We start from the raw sequence: 18,329 nt of genomic DNA, 5'->3' as shown, positions 1-18,329 counted from the left end.
CGGGGGAAAGAGGTCAACACACGGCAGCCCCGCCCCGCCTGCCAGGCCACCGTCAACTAGTGGCAAGGGGGGGGAGGCACTTGCAAGCCCAGTGTTCCAGTGGATGCAAAAATTAGGCTGAGGGGTCCCCGCACCCGGGGATGGAGGGTCCCATACCGGGTCTTCGGGCTTTCTTGAGACTTCTCCTTCAAATCCCCACCTCAGTTGGGGTCTGCGCTGTCCATGGGGACCTTGGAACTGGGGTCTCAGGTGTCCCCAGCCCTCACCCATTTACTTGCTGGCACTTGGATGAGGAGTCCCCATAGTGGGTTCCGACCTGTCCCTCTGAGTTCCCCCAACCTTGTCTTCTTCCCCACTTCCCAACCCCCTTCCCTCCCTTTTCCCTCTTTCCTAGAATCACCCCCCCACACACTCTAGCCCGCCCCTCCCTCTCTCCTAGCTCCAGGGGGCGTGGCCAAGCGCACAAGCTGTTTATAAAGGTGGAAGTGCTTTCACCCTCATCAAGGTTCCTAGGAGCCTTCCCTGATCTTCTTTGGGGTCTCTGGCTTAAGAGACCACTCGTCCCAGCTCACTTCAGTACCTCCTCACAGCCACAGGTGAGTGCTGGGGACTCCTAGCTTGCCCTTTCTCTCCCAACAGAAAGAAAATTTTGATGCTTCCTAGGTTTTCCTAGGTGGCCACAGGTCTGGCACCTCAAAAAAGGGGGCTAAGAGTGTCCTTAGTGACCAGGCACTCTGGCTCCATAGTGGGGAGACTGAGGCCAGGGCAAGGGCAGGAATTACCCAAGGTCCCACAGCTAGTGCCAGAATTCTAGATTTTAGATGGCCCCCCTTCAAGGACTCCAGCATTCAGGCTCCGGTTCCATTCCCACTGACTCTCTGAATGCCCTGGGGCTTCCCCATCAGGGTCACCTGGGAGGCTGGAATAAGGACACGACTGTGGGAAGCTAGGATGATGTGCAGCCCCTTGTCCAAGCTGTGTGAGGAGGGCAGCTTTTCCCTGGGTGGGCAGGATGGATGGAGGGGGCAGGTTGGGTTCTTATCGGTAGTGCCTTGCCTTATCTAAAAGCTACCCCTGGCTATCTTGACCCTCCCAAGGCCTGGCTTGTCAGAGCCAAGATGTGCTGGCCAGGACAAGAGATGCTGACCTGAACGGGAGTCCTGGGCACTGTCCAGGGCCCTTCCCTATCCCATTGATTGCCTTCTCTGTACTGTACTAGGGGGCGATCTGTGTGAGACTGCCAGCTGCAGAGCTGGACTATCAGTCCCTGAAGACTCACCAGTCACATCTTTCTTGGCCTCTTACCGTCTCGCTAAGGCTGGAGGGCCTTGGGGCACCCAGTGGGCAGAAGGGAAACCAAGGCACCCCAAGACCTGTCCCTAGTTCACTCAGGGAATCAGAGCTTGAGGGACCCAGCTCTTCCAGGAGGCCTCCTTAGACAGATGGCTATATACTTACAGTAGGAGCCAGACAATCTCCCCATCTTGGCAGGTTCTCCTGTGGGGAAACCAGGATTCAGAAGGCGAGGTTCCCCAGGTCAGATCTGGGTTTTCTCTTCTCTGAGATCTAGCTGGGCCCCCTGAATCAGAGATCATATCCCCCGGACCCCCACCCCAAGTGATATAACTGGAGCCCAGAAAGGCAAAATGACAAGTCCAAGGCCATGCCATTGAGCCTGGAACACTGGAGCTCCTCATCTCCAGTCCAGGGCACCTGGCAGGTGCCCCAGTCAGAGGCCAATGTCTTGAAGAGAATAGTCCATGAATTTGCACACCCTTTCTAGAACAAGCCTTGAGAGAAAGTATTGTCTCCACTTCTGTTAAATTTAGATTGATTCTTAATTTCCCTAATTCCAGTCTAGCATTTTCTTGCAGCCCTTATCTCATGGGAGTCTTCCATTTCTTCTCCTTTCTCTGGTGACTGGGAAATAGGGGAGGCCCAGACAGTTCATTCATTGAGAACTGAGCCCAGTGAAAACCCTGGCCTGGATTTCTGTGACCTGGATCCTCAATGTAGCTTGTCTCCGGCTGCTTTTAAACCGCGGGTCAGTTGAACTCAGAGAGCCTCATGAGGCAGAGTAGTATGGCTTAGGCAGTGGCCTTCAGGTCCCCTGTCCCTTCCCTACCCTGTCCCAGGGTCTGGCCTGGCAGGATTCCCTAGACCCTGGGATGGAGCAGAAGAAAACTGAGAGTTCTGGGAGAGAATCTGACCACTCTTCAAAGTGAGGTACCTGTGACAGAAGCTGTGAACTTTCCAGGGAACTTGCCCTAAGAGGTCTGAGTCCGGGCTCTGTCACTGAGTGCTGGGTGACTTTAGGCAAGTCAATGGCCCCTCTGGAGGTCAATTTCCCCAAATGTGAAATGAGGCAAAAGGAGCACATGATCCCTAGTTCTGATGACAGTGTTTCCCCAAGTGTGGTGGATAGTACTTAAGGGGATTGGGGGTGACACATGTCGGTTATGTGTTTAATATACATTAGGGGGGTAAAAATCAAACCTGTACGTTGACACAGATATTTTTGTTTGGGATGATGCTAAGTGGGTAGATTTAAAGTTGATTTTAGAAAAGCATAAAATAAATAACAGTACAGGTGCTATATGGGAATCACAGACTGATGTGTGGAAAACCTGTTTTCTTTTCTTTTCTTTATTTTATATTTTATTTTATTTTATTATTTTATTGTAAGGGGGCTCCATGCTGGGCTTGAACTCATGACCCTGAGATCAAGACCTGAGCTGAGATCAAGAGTTGGATGCTTAACCAACTGAGCCACCCAGGTGCACTAAGGAAAACCCTGTTTTAGATTGGTGCAGGATTGTTCTGGAATTGGGCACTTTGGGTTGGGAGTATGGATCCAACACTTCCTGACTGTGTGAACTTGTGCAAGTTACTTAACCTCTCTGAGCCTCTCTGTAGTCTACCTTTTAGGCTGTGGACAGGACTGAATGAATGGCTATGAAATTATTTTATTTTATTTTACTTATTTATTTGACAGAGAGAGCAAGAGAGCACAAGCAGAGGAAACAGTAGAGGGAGAGGGAAAGGGAAAGGCAGGGTCCCCGCCAAGCAGGGAGCCCGATGTGGCGCTCAATTCCAGGACCCTGGGATCATGACCTGAGCCGAAGGCGGACGTTCAACCATCTGAGCCACCCAGGCGCCCTGGCTATGACATTCTTGGTACACAGTGGCAGCTCAACAAACAGCTTCTCCCGTCTCCTCCTCTCCTTCATGTCCAGTTAGCTGTTCTGGATAGGAAAATTTCTCCTTTCTTTGACCAGCATGCTGACACTTTAGGACATTGGTTCCCATATCCCCCCTTCTAATAGCTTGGTCTTTTCTTCCCACCCCACCTCTCGGCAGCCATCTTGAGAACTCTACGCTGATGATGTTCTCTGCGTCCAGATTCTCCATCCCCATCTCGGCCACAGAGCTTCTCCTGGCCTCCACTGTCTTCTGCCTGGTGCTCTGGGTGGTCAGGGCTTGGCAGCCTTGGGTTCCCAAAGGCCTAAAGAGTCCCCCGGGGCCCTGGGGCTGGCCCCTGCTGGGGAACGTGCTGACCCTGGGGAAGAACCCACATCTGGCGCTGTCCAGGCTGAGCCAGCGTTATGGGGACGTGCTGCAAATCCACATTGGCTCCACACCCGTGCTGGTGCTCAGCGGCCTGGACACCGTCCGGCAAGCCCTAGTGAGGCAGGGTGAGGATTTCAAGGGCCGGCCTGACCTCTACAGCTTCACTCTGATTACTAATGGCCAAAGCATGTCCTTCAGCCCAGACTCTGGACCAGTGTGGGCTGCCCGCAGGCGCCTGGCCCAGAACGCCCTGAAGAGTTTCTCCATTGCCTCAGACCCGGGTTCCTCATCCTCCTGCTACCTGGAAGAGCATGTGAGGAAGGAGGCTGAGGCCCTCCTCAGCAGGTTGCAGGAACAGATGGCAGAGGTTGGACACTTTGACCCCTACAGATATGTAGTGGTGTCAGTGGCCAATGTCGTCTGTGCCATGTGCTTTGGCAAGCGCTATGACCATGACGACCAAGAGCTGCTTAGCTTAATCAACCTGAATAATGAGTTCGGGGAGGCGGTTGCCTCTGGGAACCCTGTGGACTTCTTCCCCATCCTCCGATACCTGCCCAACCCTGCCCTGGATTTCTTCAAGGACCTGAATAAGAGGTTTTACAGCTTCATGCAAAAGCTGGTCAAGGAACACTACAAAACATTTGAGAAGGTACTGGCTGGGGAGAGGCAGGTGGGTGGTGGGAAGCAGTAGGGTTGGGGCCAGAAGGTCAGAGGTAACTGGAGAAGTAGGGGATTTGGCAGGATCTCAGGGCCTTCACCCTGGGATTTTGAGGTGAGTGGTTGAGTGGACTCCATCCTTGGCAGGGAAATAGAACTTTTCCCTGATTAGCCTTTCAATCCTTCCATCAGACAGCAATATTTACTGAATACCCAGTCTGTGCAGGACCCAAGGCCAGTGGTTGTGGGGAACAGGAAGAATTAAAAAAGTTGGTCTCCTGGCCTCATGGGAGAAAGAAGTGTAAAGAGCATGTCTAGATGACCCCTCTGTCTCAGGTGTCCCTTGAGTTGGGGCTGCCAGGATTCTGAGGCAGGAGAGAGCCTTAAAGGGGCACGAGAAGCTGGGATGGCAGCCTTGAGGTAGAGGGGTCACCTCTTGAACGAAGGTTTTAGGGACGGTGAGGAACCAGGATGGAGAGGTTGGTCTGGGTTTGGGGTCTTGCTCACCTGTGGGCCTTCCCTACCCAGGGCCACATTCGGGATATCACAGACAGCCTGATCGAGCATTGTCAGGACAAGAGGCTGGATGAGAATGCCAACATTCAGCTGTCTGACGAGAAGATTGTTAATGTTGTCTTGGACCTCTTTGGAGCTGGTATGAGCTACCCCATCGTGCCTTTCCTGTGCCCGACTGCCCTGGCCTGCCAATTGCCAATTGCTTAATCTTTCCCTTTGTTCTCCCCTGGTCAGGATTTGACACCGTCACAACTGCCATCTCCTGGAGCCTCCTATACCTGGTGACAAGCCCCAATGTACAGAAAAAGATCCAGGAGGAGCTGGGTAGGTGGTGGCTTCCTTTAAAGTGCTCAAGGCAGAGGGCCTGGCCAAGTTCTGGGCAGCCCCTTCATCCACATGGTCCTTTTTTATTTTATTTTAAAGATTTTATTTATTTGAGAGAGAGTGAGCGAGAGGAGAGCACAAGCTGGGGGAGGGGTGGGAGAGGGAGGAGCCGACTCCCACTGAGCAGGGGACCTGGTGCAGGGCTGGGCTGGATCCCAAGACCCTGAGATCATAACCTGAGCAGAAGGTAGATGCTTAACCCACTGAGCCACCCAGGCACCCCACATGGTCCTTTATGTTCTGCAGACACAGTGATTGGCAGGGCCCGGCAGCCCCGGCTCTCTGACAGGCTCCAGCTGCCCTACCTGGAGGCATTCATCCTGGAGACCTTCCGACATGCTTCCTTCGTCCCCTTCACCATCCCTCATAGGTGAGACCCCATGGATCAACTGCTGTCTGATAGTGGGCCTTCCTCCAGTCCATGTACCTGATCAGGCCCAGAGGGAGGGACAGGTATGGGAGGCAGGGGGATGTCCTTGTGGTCCTAAGATTGACTGGGCTTCTTTCTTCCCCAGTACCACCAAAGACACAAGTCTGAGTGGCTTTTACATCCCCAAGGGACGTTGTGTCTTTGTGAACCAGTGGCAGATCAACCATGACCAGTAAGTTGAGAGGAGGCAAGGGCAACTCTGCCCTCTCCCAAGCTCCAGACCCTGCTGTCCCTGGGCCACTTGCCCATCCCCTACTCTTTGGGGCTGGGGTTCAACCCACTTGATGCTTCTGAGCCCCCAGGCTACCACTTCAGCTTCTTCTCTCTGATTACAGGAAGCTATGGGGTGACCCATCTGAGTTCCGACCAGAACGATTTCTCACTCTTGATGGCACCATCAACAAGGCACTGAGTGAGAAGGTGATTCTCTTTGGAATGGGCAAGCGGAAGTGCATCGGTGAGACCATTGCCCGCCTGGAGGTCTTTCTCTTTCTGGCCATTCTGCTGCAGCAGGTGGAATTCAGTGTGCCCCGGGGCACGAAGGTGGATATGACCCCCATTTATGGGCTGACCATGAAGCATGCCCGTTGTGAGCACGTCCAAGTGCGGGTACGCACTTAGGGGACTGAGAGCCCTGCAGCCTAGCCTCTTGTCTACCTGGCCTATCTGGGCAACCAGGCCAGTGGGCTGGCCCAGGGTCAGGGAGGTATTCTAAGCTTCAGCCTGAAACCCACAGATATTGGTCTGGCTGGGTTTTGCTGTCTGGGCTGCAGGCAAGCCTGAAGAATCATGCCTGCCCCCCACCCTGGACTTGCTCCTCTCCATACTGACCACGGACAGTGAACACAGCAGGGGCCACAAAGGAGCAGATGGAGCCTTCTGGAGTTGTGCTTGAGCCAGGAGGCTTGGTTGGGTTAGGAAGTCCTAAGCCCCAGGAAACCTCGAGGGAATGCTCTAGAAGCCCCTAAGCCCAGGGGCTGGCTGATTTTCTGTGAGGGCTGACTGGCTTGAGAAACATTTAGAGCAGGCCACACCAGGGCCTGTCCAATTTCCTTGACACTTAGGAGCTGTCATGAGTGAAGGGAAGAGGCAGCTTAGGATACTACTGAGCAATCTGACCACATGGTTCCGGGACACTGTGATGCCTTTTTCTGCTGTCCCCACAGGCAGGAACAGGGCTGCCTCCTGGCCTTGGAAGGCCCCTGTTCCTGTCCAAGAGGGGCTGCGGACTTGCGCATAAGAGGAGTAGAGAGCAGAGGGAATGTCCAGATTCAGGCACCAGAGACCAGGTCTCTATGCCCTATATAAAAATGCCTTTTAAAAAAGTTTGTACACAAGAAGCTTTTTTTCAACCTGCACTGTACTGGCATGTCTGCATTTATCATATATAAAAGCTTAAGAACAATTTATTGAGTGCAATAGAGAAAATTCTAACCCAAATATCCAGAAATGTGTAAGAAACCTTTACCTAAGCTAAATAAAGATATTATCCAGAAGTCCTATTGTGGAAATTTTTTGACTTTTTTTAAAAAGATTTATTTATTTATTTATTTATTTATTTATTTATTTATTTATTTATAGCACAAGCAGGGGGAGGAGTAGAGTGAGAGGGAGAAGCAGGCTCCCCACTTAGCAGGGAGCCTGACATGGGGCTCGATTCCAGGACCCTGAGCTGAGGGCAGCTGCTTAACTGAATGAGCCACCCAGGTGCCCCAGCTTTCTGGCTCTTGAATGAATCCATCACTCCTCACCTGCCCAGTCTGAGCCCATTCTCATGTTGGGTTCAACTATGGGAGGAAGGAGAGGAAGAGGAAGCAGTGAAGAGGTGAAGGCATGGCTCTCAGAAGCTCATCATCCAGTTGGGGCACAAGACTACCACTTCACTGCCTTCCCCTAATTGATCACACATTGATGAAGTGCATTCTCTAGACCAGGCACTGGGGACTATAAAGCAAATAAAACGTGGTCTCTGCCTTCAAAAGCCTCCCAAATTGGTTGGAGGAACCAACTCATAAACACATCATCCAATTCCTTGTGATGAGAGCTCTACCAGACAGATGCATACAGGAAGGCGAGGCCCAGAGCTGGAGCTGGAGGAGTGGGTGCAAGGGGATGCTGCAGATCTTGGGGATAGCTACGCAGATGCCTCCTCAAAAATGAGAGGCAGGGGGCACCTCGGTGGCTCAGTCTGTTAAGACTCTGACTCTTGATTTCGGCTCAAGTCTTTTTTTTTTTTTTTTAAAGATTTTATTTGTTTATTTGGGAGAGAGAGAATGAGAGAGAGAACATGAGAGGGGGGAGGGTCAGAGGGAGAAGCAGACTCCCTGCCGAGCAGGGAGCCCGACGTGGGACTCGATCCCGGGACTCCAGGATCATGACCTGAGCCGAAGGCAGTCGACCAACCAACTGAGCCACCCAGGCGCCCTCGGCTCAAGTCTTGATCTCAGGGTCGTGAGATAGAGCCCTGCCTCTGTGCTCAGCGGGGCATCTGCTTGAGATTCTCTCTCCCTCTCCTTCCGCCCCTCCCCTCCACCCACATGTTCTCTTTCTCTGTCTAAAATAAATAAATATATCTTAAAAAAAAGAGAAATGAACAATACTAAACTGCAATGTCTAGGAATACACACTTGGTGACGAATCTTACAGTAAGAATAAGGAAATGATTACTATCAGGATATGGACAGTGGTTTGGCCTGCTGTGGTCTGCTCTAAATGTTTCTCAAGCCAGTCAGCCCTCACAGAAAATCACATCCTCTGGTGGGGAGGGAGTGTGTTATAATTGAAATCGGACACGTAGAGGGCTTCCAGGATGACCGATAAAGTTCCATTTCTTAACTGGGTGTGTTTCAAAGATACTTGCTTTATAAAAATAAGAAAAAACACAATTAACTTGAACTGCTCTTTGCTTTTTAGAAATGTAATTAATGGGGCGCCTGGGTGGCTCAGTTGGTTAAGCGACTGCCTTCGGCTCAGGTCATGATCCTGGAGTCCCAGGATCGAGTCCCGCATCGGGCTCCCTGCTCAGCAGGGGGTCTGCTTCTCCCTCTGACCTTCCTCCTTCTCATGCTCTCTCTCTACCATTCTCTCTCTCTCTCAATAAATAAATAAAAATCTTTAAAAAAAAAAGAAATGTAATTAATATATATGGTCAATGCCCTTCAACCAAAGACCACCAAGAACACACCTGTAGTGAAGCAAGCTGGGTTTATTAGTCATTGCTGTGAGGGAGAACGCACACCATAGGAAACTGTGGGGTGTCTCAATAAGAGGAATGTTAGAACTTCTTACACAATTTGGGCTTTGGGTGAGTAATTTAGGGGGGGTTAGCTCTCGATTGGATGCTGTTAGAAAGTGGAGACAATTCTATGATTGGGTATTTTATGGGTAGCACTGTGACCTAACTTCTACCTATGCTTAGACAAAATTATGAAGTGGCCTTGTTTTTTTTTCCATTTTTAAAAATTTTGGTAAAATACATATAAATGAAATGTACCATCTTAACCATGTTTAAGTGTACAGTTCGGTGATATTAAATACATTTATAATGCTATGCAATCATCCCCATCATCCATCCCCACAACACTTGTCATCTTGTAACTCTAAACCTCTACCCATTAAACAAAACTCCCTATTTTCTCCTTCCTGCGGCCCTTCTACTTCTGTCTCTACAAAAAGTGACCTTATTTGTTTCATTTTATCATGTTCTCAGAATAACCTTGTATGATGTTGGTGTTCTGTAAGAAAAGAGCCAGAGAAGAGGGGAACAAAGGAGACTGTGAGCATTAGACCAACCTGTGATAATAGTGAGGTCTAGCTGTGATCAGTATATTATTTCCAGCTATTGGGGGCTGTTCTTTCTCGGTCCTCCTTTTGGGTCAAGTGCAGACAAAGTTAGGTCTTAGGACATTCATTCCATTATTATATCCAGATTTTCATCATTGCCAGGGTTTTGCAGATTAAAATAAATTTGCTGATTAAGAAGAACATCCACTGAATGTCATCTTTTTTTTTTTTTAAGATTTTATTTATTTATTTGAGAGAGAGAGAATGAGAGACAGAGAGCATGAGAGGGAGGAGAGTCAGAGGGAGAAGCAGACTCCCTGCCGAGCAGGGAGCCCGATGTGGGACGCGATCCTGGGACTCCAGGATCATGACCTGAGCCGAAGGCAGTCGCTTAACCAACTGAGCCACCCAGGCGCCCTCCACTGAATGTCATCTACAATTGACCCAGGATTCATCTTTTCTTCTTCTGTTGTAGGATGAGTTATTGGACCATCTGATGTGACGATGGCTGTCCTACCGATGGTGCCCTAGTGGTTCTTAGGATTCCAGATAGGCTATATAGGCCAATTGTAATATAGGCAATTATCAAAATCAAAATGACTATTAGTCTTTTGATAGGTCTGGAAGCCAAGGTCCTAGATTATGAAATCCAGGCAATCAAAATGTGTCCCAAAATCAAGTTGGCCTATTTTAGAGAGTCATTTTCTTTTTTGCCTTACAGTATTTCCACAGATGCAGCAGGGAGTGTTTGCTATAACCCAAATTTCCCCTTGACTGATTTACAAGGGAATCATGGCTATACAATTATCTCTGACAACTCTAGCTAATGAATTTAGACCAGTTTGTTTAGAACAGAAGTGTGGTGATATAGAACTTATGATAGGTCAGCGACAAGCTTTGAACTTTTTCTACTTGTACTAGTCCTATTGTTGTTGCTGGCGGAGTGCACATGAAGAGGGAATCAGTTATCCCTTCTGGAATGTCTCCTGAATAATCTATGCTTGCCTCATTTTGGGGGCTTCTGAGTGTCTTTTAAGGGAAGCATGTATACTTTAGTGTCTGTAAAAATACAGGCACATGAAAAGATGCTCGACCTCACTCATCATCAGGGAAATGCAAATCAAAACCACGATATATCACCTCACACCTGTCAGAATGGCTATTACAAAAAGACAAGAAATAACAAGTGTTGGCAAGGATGCAGAAAAAAAGAAACCCTCATGCACTGTTGGTGGGAATGTAACTTGGTACAACTACTATGGAAAACAGTATGAAGTTTCCTCAAGAAATTGAAAATAGAAATTACCATAGGATTTAGTAATCCCACTCCCAGGTATTTATTTGAAGAAAACAAAAACACTAACTCAAATATACATTCCCATATTTGTTGCAGCATTACTTAACAATTGCCAAGATATGGGGGTACTTGGGTGGCTCAGTCAGTTAGGCATCCGCCTTTGGATTCTGTCGTGATCTCAGGGTCCTGAGATGGAGCCTTGCATCGGGCTCCCTGCTCGGCAGGAAGTCTGCTTCTCCCTCTCCCTCTGCCCCTCCCCTCTGCTCATGCTCACACACACGCTGTCTCTCAAATGAATAGATAAAACCTTAAAAAAGAATAGCCAAAGATATGGAAGCAACCTGAGTGTCCATTGATAGATGAATGGTTAAAGATGTGTGGAACACTACTTATCCATAAAATAAATGAAACCTTGCCACTTGTGATGACATGGATGGACCTTGAGGGCATTATGCTAAGTGAAATAAGTCAGATAGTGAAAGAGGAGTACTGCATGATTTCACTTACAAGCGGGATCTAAAAATCAAAGCAAACAAATGAAACAAAATTCAGACTCAGAGAAAACAGAGCTGTGGTTGTGAGACAGGAAGGGGATTAGGTGTGAAATGGGGAAGAGGATCAAGAGGTACATACTTCCAGTTATAAAATAAATAAGTCATGGGGATGTAAAGTGCAGCAGAGGGAATATAGTCAATAACATTGTATTGACTTTGTATGGTGGCAGAAGATAACTAGACCAGTTTGTAATGTATACAAATGTTGAATCTCTGTGTTATAAACATGAAACTAATAGAATATTGTATGTCAATTATACTTAAAAAAACAAAACAAACAAACAAACAAAAGAAATACTATGTATTTCTGTGGAAATGTAAAATGATGTTGCTACCTTGGAAAATAGTTCCTTAAAAGTTAAACCCAGGGTCACCATATAACCCAGTAATTCCACTGTTAGGTATATACCCAAGAGAACTGAAACATATATCCACACAAAAATGTGTACATGGGTGTTCATAACACTGTTATTCATAATAACCAAAAAAGAAATAATTCAAATATTAATCACCTGATGAATGGATAAATAAAATGTGGTATAACCATACAACAGAATACTCTTTCTCTCTCTCTCTCATGTAAATAAATAAAATCTTAAAAAAAAGCTAGTTTCAAAAAATAAATAAATAAAAAATTTTAAAAAGTAAAAGCTAGTTTCATTAATCTTTTCTATTATTTTTCTGGTCTTTGTTTTGTTTATTTCTGGTCTGATCTTTGTCTTTTAATTCTGCTAACTTTGGCCTCAGTTTCTTCTTTTTCTAGTTCCTTGGGGTATAAAATTAAGTAGTTTATTTGAAATCTTTCTTTTTTCTTAATGTAAGCATTTATTGCTGCGAACTTCCCTCTTTGAACTGCTTTTGCAACATCACATAGGTTTTGGTGTACTGTGGTCCATTTTCATTTGTTTCAGGGTATTTTTTGATTTCCCTTTGGATGTCTTCTTTGATCCATGGGTTGTTCAGGAGTGTGTTGTTTAATTTCTACATATTTGTTCATTTTTCCCTCTTTCCTCCTTTCAATTATTTCTAGTTTTATACCAATGTGGCTGGAAAAGATACTTGGTATTATTTCAATATCCGTAAATTTGCCATGATTTGTTTGGTGACCTATCATATGATCTATCCTGGAGAATGTTTCTTGTGCACTTGAATAAAATATGTATTCTGCTACTACTGGATGGAATCTTCTATATATGTGTGGTAGGTCTATTTGGTATAAAGTATGGTTCAAGTCCAGTGTTTCCTTGTTGATTTTCTCTCTGGATGGTCTATCCATTGTTGAAAGTGGGATATTGAAATCATCTACTATTATTACATTGCTGTCTACTTTTCCCTTCAGATCTGTTAGTATTTACTTAATATATATTAGGTGCTCTGATGTTGGGTACAATATATATATATTTATGATTATTATATCTTATTGATGAATTGACCCCTTTAACGTTATATAATGACCTCTTTGTCTCTCTCTTTTTTAAAGATTTTATTTATTTATTTGACAGAGATAGAGAGAGAGCACAAGTAGGCAGAGTGGCAGGCAGAGGGAGAGGGAGAAGCAGGCTCTCCCCTGAGCAGAAAGCTGGTTGTGGGGCTCGATCCCAGGACCTGAGCGGATCATGACCTGAGCCGAAGGCAGCCACTTAACCGACTGAGCCACCCAGGCGCCCCTCTTTGTCTCTTGTTAGCATTTTTGGCTTGAAGCCTTGTTTTGTCAAAATACTTATGCTGTCTTTTGGTTTCTACTTGCGAGGAATATCTTTTTCCATCCCTTCACTTGGAGTCTTTGTGTGTCCTGAAAACTGAAGTGAGTCTCTTGTAGGCACTGTATAGTTAAGTCTTGTTTTTTTATTTTTTTATTTTTTTTTAAGTTTTTTTATTTATTTGACAGAGAGAGAGAGACAGTGAGAAAGGGAACACAAGCAGGGGGAGTGGGAGAGGAAGGAGCAGGCTCCCTGCCCAGTGGTGCGTCTGCTTCTCCCTGTATACCTCTATACCTCGCCCTCTGTTCCTCTCTTTCTCTGTCTCTCTCTCAAATAAATAAATAAAATCTTTAAAAAAAAAATCTAGGGCGCCTGGGTGGCTCAATCGTTAAGCATCTGCCTTCAGCTCAGGTCATGGTCCCGGGGTCCTGGGATCGAGCCCCGCATCGGGCTCCCTGCTCAGCGGGAAGCCTGCTTCTCCCTCTCCCACTCCCCCTGCTTGTGTTCCCTCTCTCGCTGTGTCTCTCTCTGTCAAATAAATACATAAAATCTTAAAAAAAAATCTAACTTCTGTTTCCCAGCTGCCTTTTCCTATACCCTAAGTTTCTTTTATCTTTATCTTATTTTTTATTTTTCCTACATTGTTTTAAATAAATCAACAAGGTTTCTTTACTTTAGGAAGGATTAAGATTCTTAGTGATTATCATGCTTTTATTATGTTATTGTTTTATTTTTTTTAAAGATTTATTTATTTATTTGAGAGAGCAAGAATGAGAGAGAGTACATGAGAGGGGGTTGGGTCAGAGGGAGAAGCAGGCTTCCTGCTGAGCAGGGAGCCCGATGTGGGACTCGATTCCGGAACTCCGGAATCATGACCTGAGCCGAAGGCAGTCGCTTAACCAACTGAGCCACCCAGGCGCTCTTATGTTATTGTTTTAAATATTGCTATTATTATTCTGATTAATGAGGTGGCCAAAATAACATATTCCTTGTTCTTGAGGCCAGTTTGTTCTAACAACTTTTTTAACACTGCCTTTCCAAATCCAAAATAATGAAGTATTAAGTCTTTGAGATAGTGGTGGATGGTTATACAATCTTGCAAATGCACTTAATGTCATTTAATTGAACCCTTAAAAATGGTTAAAATAGTAAATTTTATGTTATGTGTATTTTACCACAATTTTTATTTATTTTTTGTAAGATTTTATTTATTTAGGGGCGCCTGGGTGGCTCAGTCCTTAAGCGTCTGCCTTCGGCTCAGGTCATGATCCCAGGGTCCTGGGATCGAGCCCCACATTGGGCTCCCTGCTCGGCGGGAAGCCTGCTTCTCCCTCTCCCACTCCCCCTGCTTGTGTTCCCTTTCTCGCTGTGTCTCTGTCAAATAAACAAGTAAAATCTTAAAAAAAAAAAAGAAAAATCTTTATACAAAATTTAAAATAAGATACTTGGGGGTCGCCTGGGTGGCTCAGTTGGCTAAGCGTCTGCCTCTGGCTTAGGTCTGATCCCAGGGTCCTGGGATTGAGCTCCACATAGGGCTCTCTGCTCAGCAGGGAGCCTTCTTTTCCCTTTCTCTCTGTCTGATGCTCTGCCTGCTTGTGCTCTCTCTCTCTGTTAAATAAATAAATAAAATCTTTAAAAAATACACTACTTGCTTTTATTTTTTTTCTTAATATTTTTATTTATTTATTTATTTGACAGAGAGAGAGATCAAGAGAGGGAATACAAGCAGGGGGAGTTGGAGAGGGAGAAGCAACCTCCTCACTGAGCAGGGAGCCCGATGCAGGGACTCGATCCCAGGACCGTGGGATCATGACCTGAGTCGAAGGCAGATGCTTAACAACTGAGCCACCTAGGCACCCCCTACTTGGCTTTTAAAAATACCCTTTGGAATAAATTCTCATGGCTAGCTCTTGGGAAGACAAGAGTTATGGTTTAGAAGTGCTTTTTAAACTCTTCTCAAGGTTCTAATTGGTATTTTTACATTAGAGTCACAAGATGCTTGAACTCTAGAGTCCTAGAAGCTACTGTGCAACTGCTATTTTGAAAATTGATTCATCAAATGATATTGCAGAGAAAGAAAGTGGATTAATTATTTGAACAACTGATGATCAACTGGACACAGAGAAGGAATAAACACAGCTGTGAAGATCTGGGGACATGAATCCAAATTTAGTGGTCTCTTCTTAGATTAAAAAAAAGGATCAAAAGGGAGATTTTAAAAAGGACAAACAGGATGCTGCTTCTGATAATAAGTATCGAGGGCATAATATTAGGGCTTATGTTCATTGAAATCATATCAATGTCAATGATAGTGCTGAGAAATATTGTTCTTTTAAATCATAAGACCTGGGAAACTTTGCAGATGCTTAACCAACTGAGCCACCCAGGTGCCCCGGTATCAAAATGTTAATGAGGGAAGTTGAACCCTTACCTCACACCACTTACAAAAATTAATTCAAAATGGATCAAAGAGCTATATATAAGAGTTAAAATCATAAAACTCCTAGAAGAAAAACACAGATGCACATCTTTGACAGTAGTTTCTTAGATTTGACATCAAGAGGCACCTGGGTGGCTCAGTCGGGTGGACATCTGACTCTTTTTTTTTTTAAAGATGTTATTTATTTATTTGAGAGAGAGAGACTGAGAGACAGAGAGCACGAGAGGGAAGAGGGTCAGAGGGAGAAGCGATGCGGGATTCGATTCCGGGACTCCAGGATCATGACCTGAGCCGAAGGCAGTCGCTTAACCAACTGAGCCACCCAGGCGCCCTGGACATCTGACTCTTGATGTTGGTAGGCTTGGGTCATGATCTCAGGGTCATGGGATTGAGCCCTGCGATAGGCTCTGCACTCAGGAGGGTCTGCTTCTCTCTCTCTCCCTCTGCCCCTCCCCCCTGATTTTGCTCTTCCTCAAATAAATAAATCCTAAAAAATAAAAAAAATATGACATCAAAAGCACAACAATAGAAAAAATAAATTGGACTTCATCAAAATAAAAAAAACTTAGTTTTTTTTTTTAAGATTTTATTTATTTATTTGACAGAGAGACAGCAAGAGCAGGAACGCAAGCAGGGGGAGTGGGAGAGAGAGAAGCAGGCTTCCCGCCGAGCAGGGAACCCGATGCGGAGCTTGATCCCAGGACCCTGGGATCATGACCCGAGCCGAAGGCAGACGCCCAATGACTGAGCCACACACGTGACCCAAAAAACTTAGTTTTTTATTTATTTTTATTTTTTATTTTATTTTTTTAAAAGATTTTATTTAGGGCGGGTCGCAGCAGCTCGGGCGGCGGGAGGAGCGGTGGCGGCCAGGCAGCCCAGCTTGGCGAAGGGTCTCCGCGCGCCGCGGCCCGAAGGCACCCGGCACGCGCCGCCCCGCCGCCACGATGCCCAAGAGGAAGGTCAGCTCCGCCGAGGGGGCGTCGAAGGAGGAGCCCAAGAGGAGGTCGGCGAGGTTGTCAGCTAAACCTGCTCCTGCAAAAGTGGAAACGAAGCCAAAAAAGGCGGCAGGAAAGGATAAAAATCTTCAGACAAGAAAGTGCAAACAAAGGGGAAAAGGGGAGCAAAGGGAAAACGGGCTGAAGTGGCTAACCAAGAAACGAAAGAAGACTTACCTGCGGAAAACGGAGAAACTAAAAATGAGGAGAGTCCAGCCTCCGATGAAGCAGGAGAGAAAGAAGCCAAGTCTGATTAATACCATAAACCATGTCTTATCAGTGGTCCCTGTCGCCCTTCTTGTACAATCCAGAGGAATATTTTTATCAACTATTTTGTAAATGCAAGTTTTTTAGAAACATTTTTAAGAAGGAGGGAATCCCACTTCATCCCATTTTTTAAGTGTAAGTGCTTTTTTTAGAAACATTTTTAAGAAGGAGGGAATCCCACTTCATCCCATTTTTTAAGTGTAAGTGCTTTTTTTCAAGAGGTGAAATCATTTGCTGGTTGTTTATTTTTTGGTACAACCAGGAAATAGTGGGATATTGAATGTGGGAGGCTTTGATTGTCTTGGGTGTCAGCTCAACATTCCATAGCTGGGGTAGTTTTTATATCCTATAATACCAAGCATACTAAATGGCAATTTGGAGTCGGTCGTGCATTTACTATGTCTTGAATATTTTATTTTATTTTATTTTATTTTTTAAAGATTTTATTTATTTATTCATGAGAGAGAGAGAGAGAGAGAAGCAGAGGGAGAAGCAGGCTTCCCCACTGAGCAGGGAGCCCGATGCGGGACTCGATCCCAGGAGCCTGGGATCATGACCTGAGCCGAAGGCAGACGCTTAACCATCTGAGCCACCCAGGCGCCCAATTGAATATTTTAAATTACTTCTATTCCCATGTTGTTTTTGGTAGAATTGTTTCCTAAAGAAAACCACTCCTAGATCTTGTCTCTCCCGGTCCGAATTCTTGTGCACTCTGTAACATCTTGGTCGTGGTAGTCCGGGTTTCCTAGTAACTCTGTTAATGTGCTGTGCAAGATTGAGAATTTGAGTATGTAGTATATATGATATTAAATTGTGAATTAATGGGACTTAACAATGTAACAGTGTATCAGCATTTGAAGATCTTGGTACTTGATATACTGTTAAGGAAAATTTGCCTCCAAATTTTAAGCTGGAAGGTCACTGGAATAACTTTTAGAAAAGAATCACAACTACATGGTTTTTTTAGATTTTCAGTACGTATGTTAAGAATTGTGTACAAATTGAAACGTCTGTACTGATCCTCAAAACAACCAATAAAAAATTAAGAATTTTGTGAAGGAAAAAAAAAAGATTTTATTTATTTGAGAGAGCAAGAATGAGAGAGAGAGAGAGCACATGAGAGGGGGGAGGGTCAGAGGGAGAAGCAGACTCCCCGCTGAGCAGCAGGGAGCCCGATGCGGGACTCGATCCGGGACTCGATCCTGGGACTCCAGGATCATGACCTGAGCTGAAGGCAGTCGCTTAACCAATTGAGCCACCCAGGTGCCCAAAACTTAGTTTTTTAAAGGACACTATTGAGAGAGTGAAAAGACAATACACAAAAGGGAAAAAATATTTGCAAATTACATATCTGATAAGAGACTAATATCCAGGGGCGCCTGGGTGGCTCAGTCGTTAAACGTCTGCCTTCCGCTCAGGTCATGATCCCGGGGTCCTGGGATCGAGCCCCGCATCGGGCTCCTTGCTCAGCGGGAGGCCTGCTTCTCCCTCTCCCACTCCCCCTGCTTGTGTTCCCTTTCTCGCTGTCTCTCTCTGTCAAATAAATAAAAATCTTAAAAAAAAAAAAGAGACTAATATCCAGAATATATAATGAAATTTTCAACCCAGTATCAAAAAGACAAACAACCCAATTAATACATTAACAGAAGACTTGAAGAGATGTTTCTCCAGTGAAGATATACAAATGGTCAAGAACACAAAAAGAGGGTGCCTGGGTGGCTCAGTCATTA

At 45.7% G+C, this 18,329-nt stretch overlaps 1 protein-coding gene and 1 pseudogene across 1 annotated transcript; both read left to right on the top strand.

Moving 5' to 3' along the window:
* The first annotated feature begins 440 nt into the window (after nt 1-440).
* On the top strand, nt 441-7,056 carry LOC113910089 (cytochrome P450 1A1). The gene is made up of 7 exons (XM_027571921.1): nt 441-596; nt 3,361-4,222; nt 4,759-4,885; nt 4,981-5,070; nt 5,377-5,500; nt 5,646-5,732; nt 5,896-7,056. The coding sequence occupies exons 2-7, from the start codon at nt 3,383-3,385 to the stop codon at nt 6,179-6,181; spliced, it is 1,554 nt and encodes a 517-aa protein (XP_027427722.1). The 5' UTR covers nt 441-596; nt 3,361-3,382; the 3' UTR covers nt 6,182-7,056.
* Nucleotides 7,057-16,281: 9,225 nt separating this feature from the next.
* Nucleotides 16,282-16,681, top strand: LOC113910484 (annotated as a pseudogene).
* The last annotated feature ends 1,648 nt before the right edge of the window (nt 16,682-18,329 follow it).

The sequence above is a fragment of the Zalophus californianus genome, chromosome 6 (genome assembly GCF_009762305.2).
Source record: "Zalophus californianus isolate mZalCal1 chromosome 6, mZalCal1.pri.v2, whole genome shotgun sequence".
In the NCBI taxonomy this organism is placed as follows: domain Eukaryota; kingdom Metazoa; phylum Chordata; class Mammalia; order Carnivora; family Otariidae; genus Zalophus; species Zalophus californianus.
This window is presented reverse-complemented; position numbering and strand designations above follow the sequence as displayed.

What these genes read in the sequence shown, in the direction of transcription:
- LOC113910089 (XM_027571921.1), top strand. Translation starts at nt 3,383, where the DNA reads ATGATGTTCTCTGCGTCCAGATTCTCCATCCCCATCTCGGCCACAGAG. An exon ending in AAAGATCCAGGAGGAGCTGG is followed by an intron (nt 5,071 to 5,376) that starts GTAGGTGGTGGC and finishes TATGTTCTGCAG; the next exon opens with ACACAGTGATTGGCAGGGCC. An exon ending in CCCTTCACCATCCCTCATAG is followed by an intron (nt 5,501 to 5,645) that starts GTGAGACCCCAT and finishes TTTCTTCCCCAG; the next exon opens with TACCACCAAAGACACAAGTC.